The 6,606-nt window shown below is 31.1% G+C and overlaps 1 protein-coding gene across 1 annotated transcript in view; it reads right to left on the bottom strand.

Moving 5' to 3' along the window:
- Positions 1 to 6,224, bottom strand: part of nmi (N-myc (and STAT) interactor) — a 10,544-nt gene extending 4,320 nt beyond the window's left edge. The window contains exons 1-5 of the mRNA XM_028436551.1: positions 6,112 to 6,224; positions 5,851 to 5,916; positions 4,800 to 4,958; positions 2,767 to 2,883; positions 1,363 to 1,528 (exon numbers count right to left, since the gene is read on the bottom strand). Of these exons, the coding sequence (XP_028292352.1) occupies positions 1,363 to 1,528; positions 2,767 to 2,883; positions 4,800 to 4,958; positions 5,851 to 5,916 (508 nt within the window). The 5' untranslated portion in view covers positions 6,112 to 6,224. The remainder of the gene's footprint in view (positions 1 to 1,362; positions 1,529 to 2,766; positions 2,884 to 4,799; positions 4,959 to 5,850; positions 5,917 to 6,111) is intronic.
- Between the last annotated feature and the right edge of the window lie 382 nt (positions 6,225 to 6,606).

Raw genomic sequence — 6,606 nt, 5'->3', positions numbered from 1 at the left:
GCGGCGAGCGAAATCTGCTAATACTTTCTTTCAGGCCGCCTTCTACTCTTAAACATATTCATAAATGATTCATTACCCCCTTTAGCACCAAAAGAATATCTGTAATATTACGTGAATATCTGTAAAAGTCACGTTTTTCTATTAGCTCTGTCTGCTAGCATAGCATCTCTTCTTCACTGCAAAATATCTGCATGCCAACCGACTACTGGGTTAACAGCGCCCTCTGCTGGTCCAAACAAATATCTGATGTAAATCAGTGCAATGACTGTTTTTTTTTTTTTTTTTAAAGTCCAATTGTTAAGGCACAAAATACATTTTCAGTTGCACTTTTAAAAAGAAAAATAACTATTATGCAGTTTTGTATTGTTTACTATAGAACCAGAATTTAAATAATAAGCTTCTTCTTCATTTGTATTATTCCTTTATTTATTTCATTCAAGATTTATTTTTAATTAAATTGCATTGTTTTGAATAGTTTATCAAGGGATTCTTTTGACAATGAAAAATAGTATAGTATTTTCCCCCAAAAAATAAAGGAATATTTTTCAGTCATTTATATACAGTCCCATTTTGTAAAATAAATCGTGAGAGAATCGTATCGTGAATCGAATCGTATCGGGAGTTGAGTGAATCGTTACATCCCTAATATCGAATCATTTATATTGATTTTTAATGTAATATTGTCACCAGAGTCATCTCAACGTCCTAAAAAATGTCTTTAAAAAAAAAACACTGAAGCGAGACGCGAACCCGCAGCCCATCGCTTTCAAGAGCAGCGTCACAATTCACTGTGTCATCATACCTTTAAAGATGTGTGATGTACAAATTATTATCCACAGGTTTGTATTCAGTGAACTTTACTACAGACGTCAGTAGATGTTTTAATGTAGATCAACCTCAGTGTTTTTCACTTAATGCTCTGTATCTACAATGTTAGAAAGAAAACTACCGTTTGCACAAAACAAAAACAAAAAAAACATAAATCAACACAACATTAGTAATGATGTGAACACGTCTGTGGTATGTGATGTTACTAATGTGTTTCAGAGAAAAGTGTTAAGGTCCATTAAAGTGTTCAGAAACGGCGTTCATGTGGGCGGAGCCAGGAAGAAACCCAGGGTTTCTTTGATAAAACCTGCCAGCGACCAGGTTTAGTTCACGGACAATGTTGCCATGGTAACATACTCAGAGAAGAACATACCTCGCGTTTAGGAATGAGATACTCAGAGTTTCCCTCATTTGAGCCTGAACATACTCAGAGTTTGAACATAACCCGCTTTATAGAACACCCCTCAGGTGAGCTCACAGAGAACTTTGTGAGCCCCCAAATGACTTTGGGGGCGTGGCCTAAAGTGTGTTTACCTTTCTCTTCCTCAAAGGTGACGAGGGCCTGCCCCCCCTGTAGGAGCACAGCAGCTCTCTGACTGATGGTGAACACGCTTTTGATTGGCTGGTCACTGTCAAACATCATTTCCTCTTTGATTTGACTTAAAAAGTTTACGTTCGTGTGTAGAATGTGAGCACAGATCTGATCATGTAAAGGAACAGAGTGAATTAGAACGTGTAGACGCTGCATTTACAGAGTGAAGTAAATATGGGGCAACAATTGTAAAGTTGCACATGCTAAAATAAACAGCAACTTTTGGCAACATTTAGCAACAAACCACGTTTAAAAAACTCTTTTGAATTTTTTTTATGGAACTTTTGACCAGATTTATGGTAAAATGATTTACTTTTCTTGTAAAAATAAGTCAATGTTAATCCTAAATATAAAATATTGAATCTAAATGTAAATGTTTGATAAATCACACGTTGGTCCTGTCCTACGACCAAATGCAAACTCAGATTTGTGTGTGTGCGTGTGTGTGTTTGCTAAATCTAAATGTTAAATGTAACATTTAGATTTAATATTTAACATTTAGATTTAGCATTAAAGATTTAACATTTAGATTTAAATGTAACATATAGATTTAACATTTACATTTAGATTTTAATTTTGATTCAACATTTAACATTTAGATTTAAATGTAACATATAGATTTAACATTTACATTTAGATTTTAATTTCGATTCAACATTTAACATTTAGATTTAAATGTAACATATAGATTTAACATTTACATTTAGATTTTAATTTCGATTCAACATTTAACATTTAGATTTAACAATTAGATTTATATCTAACAATTACATTTAATATTTAGATTTAAATTTCACATTTAGATTTAAATTTCACATTTAGATTTAAATTTCACATTTAGATTTAAATTTCACATTTATTTAACCTTTCACAATTTGACATTTACATTTAACATTTTGATTTAACATTTAGCATTTAGATTAACATTTTTAACATTTATATTAACATTTCTAACATTTATATTAACATTTTTAACATTTATATTAACATTTTTAACATTTATATTAACATTTTTAACATTTATATTTAAATGTAACATTCATATTTAAATGTAACATTTATATTTAAATGTAACATTTATATTTAAATGTAACATTTAGATTTAACATTTCACAATTTGATTTAACATTTACATTTAACATTTAGATTTAAATGTAACATTTAGATTTAAATGTAACATTTAGATTTAAATTTATTTTTTATATTTAACATTTATATTTTTATGAAAAATGTAAATGTCACAAATATTGCTGTAAATCTGGTCAAAAATAAATGTGGTTTGTTGCTAAAAGTTGCTGTTTTTTTTTTTTTTAGCATGTGCAACTTTACAAAGACTTGTGCAGAACCTTAAACTTCTCCTTCAGTTTGGTGGCTTCGGCCTTTCTCATCTTCAGTTTAGCTTGACTTTGCTTCAGCGTCACCAACAAATTACTTTGGGATTTCTCCAGCTTTAGGATTTCACTCTAAATGAAACAAAGAGAAATGGTTCAATTCCCCCATTGAGCAACAAACAGGAAGATGTGGATCAATGGTTTCCAAAACTTTTTGGATCGTGACCCCATTTCAATATCACAAATTTATCTCAACCCCAAAGACATTTTTTAAATTAGTTTTTGATCACGTTTGTTATTCTTAAAGATACAGAGTAGCCAAAATTAGTGACACATTGCGCCAGCTCAGATATTTTTATACTACATTTTATTTGAACTAGATTTATATTTCAGAAAGTGAAAGTATAGAATATAGTTGCTTAAAATTATGTGTTGTGTTTTAATTATGAAAATAGTTGAATAATGATTCAATTGATTCAACTTTATTTATATAGCACTAATTATAACAATAGTCATCATGTAGCGCTATATATATACACACACACAAATATATATATACATATATAATGAAGTGCCGATTGTAAAGTTGTGCAAGCTAAAATAATCAGCAACTTTTTGCAACATTCAACAATAAACCAGCTTTAAAAAAACATGTGAATTTTTGTTACTTTTGTCCAGATTTACAGTAAAATTTGAGAAATTTGTGATATTTACTTTTCTTGTAAAAAAAATAATGTCAACGTTAAATCTAAATGTTACATTTACCATTTAGATTTAACATTTAAAATTTACATTTAAATGTAACATTTAGATCAAACATTTAGATTTAGATTTATTTTTTATATTTAACATTTATATTTTTATGAGAAATGTAAATGTCACAAAATTTCACAAATATTGCTGTAAATCTGGTCAAAAGCAATGTTTTTTTTAAAAATGTGGTTTGTTGCTAAATGTTGCAAAAAGTTGCTGTTTATTTTAGCACGCACAACTTTACAATGATTTTTTAATCAATTACTTGACATTCCAGGCGACCCCACATGGGGTCAGTACAGTATCCAATACAGTATCCATTTTCTTATTTTTAGGACACGCTTGAAAAAAATATCTTCTCTTAGTTACATTGCAGTCATAATGAGTAAAGTCAGATTATTCTGTATCTTTTCTGACATTTCACTGTTGGTATTTAATTAATAGGAAAAATATTCATTTTTTTTTTTTTTTTTTTTAATAAAAAAAGGAAAATATTTCTAATAAACCGTCTGCCTTCTCACTTTTATTGCTCAAACCTTGTCTTTTTATATGTTATTTTCATCTTTATATATAAATTATGATAATAAAAAATATTAAAACCAAAATTCAATGGACAAATTAAATGACTATTTATAAAATTTGGGTGAAGAAACGTGTATAAAAACCACGAACATTCTGTAAAACACTCATTTCTCAAAGCACTGACAACAGAGCCACAGCAGGGATAACTTTATCCTGGTTGTTCACCTGCTCAGCAACACATAGCTATAGAGGCTAAATCACCATGGTTACTGGTTAACTGTAGAGGCTAAATCACCATTGTTACTGGTTAACTGTAGAGGCTAAATCACCACAGTTACAGGTTAACTGTAGAGGCTAAATCACCACGGTTACTGGTTAGCTGTAGAGGCTAAATCACCACGGTTACAGGTTCGCTGTAGGGGCTAAATCACCATTGTTACTGGTTAACTGTAGAGGCTAAATCACCATGGTTACAGGTTAACTGTAGAGGCTAAATCACCATGGTTACAGATTAACTGTAGAGGCTAAATCACCATGGTTACAGGTTAACTGTAGAGGCTAAATCACCATGGTTACAGGTTAACTGTAGAGGCTAAATCACCATGGTTACAGGTTAGCTGTAGGGGCTAAATCACCATGGTTACAGGTCCTGGATAAATTGGCTGGCTTTTGTTCATCCGACTTGGGGATAAGTTTATCCAGGGTAGCTGATTTTATCCCCTATCCTGGATAAACTGTGTAACACCCCAGGACTCAGATAAAGGCTACATTACCTGCACTGTGCTCAAGCTCTGGTTGTATTTCTTCTGAAGTCTCTCCTGTTGTTTTAAACAATCTTTCACCTCCTGCTTTATCTTCACTTTATTCTCATCTTCATCAAGCTTCTCCAGTGTCAGTTTATCTTTGGTGTCCATAGCTTTCTCCACCATACTCTGAGAGACAGAGAACAACAGGAAACACTTGTTCACTCCACCTCGGCGTGTGTTTACATTTTATGGGAATTTTAAGCCATAAAATGGTCCAACATTTTTTTTATGCAGAACACATGTTTTTAGATTAAAAAACAGCTTTGCATCACACAGAACACTTGCTGTGTGCAGGGCAGACATGGGCAACTGGCCGGCCGGGGGCCACATGCGGCCCATGGTGTAGTTTGTGCGGCCCCCAAAGTAAATGCATAAAATTACTCCGGAAAATAAAAATAAACAGCAAAAAAAATAAATCACAAAAAATTACACAAAGAACAAAAAAAATGTACAACTTTACTTTAAAAACACATACGTAATACAGACACTACAAAACATACACAAAATATTATTAAAAATAAACAACAAAAAACAAAAAAAAATTAAAAAATGCAAAATTACAACATTGATAACAAAAACAACAAAAATACACAGAATAAAAAATAATAGAAAGCAATAACATAAATATACCAAACGACTTCAGAAATGCACAAAATGAGAAAAAAATGCACAAAAAGATTCCAATAACACACAAACACACAAAATGATAAAGATAATGACAACAAAAAATACACAAAACAACAACAACAACAACAAATATTCAAATAGACAACAACATGCTGTGTTCTGAGTATTGTAATTGTAAACACTGCCAGGCGCATGAAAACAGTGACGTAACATTCATTCCTGTGACGTATGACATGACCTATTATCAATTGTGAATTTGACGTTCTCATGTCAAGTGAGATTAATAAACCATGGCTTCTTTCATATTTTAACATATGAAAACATAGATATTGTTATTCGATGATTTGACTTAAAACATTGATATCAGAATGAAAACATGATCTAATCTTACTTTCCATTTCTCCAGTTCTTGTTTGGCCTCAGAAAGAAGAACGTTGTGGTCTTGTTGTTCATCCATCTGAAACAAAACAACAATATTAATACCAACATATGAGAATAAAGTGTAGCACCACAGAGTAAACACAGGAAATAACAGTTTGGTTCGTGCGCTTTGAGCGTCCATGGAAAGTTAAAGAGGATTAAAACACAAACATAGAGTTAAAAAACCAACATGGAGACGTTGTTCTACCTTTTTTATCTATAGTTTACTCACTTTGAGACACTCCGTGTGAATGTTTTAAAGAAGAAGGTTCGGTCACTGCTGCTGTTGCTGGTTCCACTGAGTGAGAGTGAAAGTGAAACTATGGCCCGCGCGTTCATGCGCAGAATACGCGAGCACGCGCACAGGAAAATGGTTCCGTTTTTAAAATAGCAACGTTAAAAAACAAAAATAAATAAATAAATATAAGAGTATCTATAGTATTGTTACTATTATATAATAATAATAATAATAATAATAATAATAATAATAATAATAATAATAATAATAATAATAATAATAATAATAATAATAAAATGGAATAATGCTGAGATAAGATTTGTTTTAGCGTGCGCACCTTTACAATCAGCGCCCCATAATATGAGATTTTTTTATGTTACTTTTGACCAGATAAACAGCAATATTTGTGAAATTTGATATTTACATTTATCATAAAAATGAATGTAAATGTTAAATTTAAATGTTAACTGTTAAATGTTAAATGTTAAA

The sequence above is a fragment of the Gouania willdenowi genome, chromosome 21, assembly GCF_900634775.1.
Source record: "Gouania willdenowi chromosome 21, fGouWil2.1, whole genome shotgun sequence".
In the NCBI taxonomy this organism is placed as follows: domain Eukaryota; kingdom Metazoa; phylum Chordata; class Actinopteri; order Blenniiformes; family Gobiesocidae; genus Gouania; species Gouania willdenowi.
The sequence above is the reverse complement of the archived record's forward strand: the minus strand, read 5'-3'. Positions and strand labels throughout refer to the sequence as shown.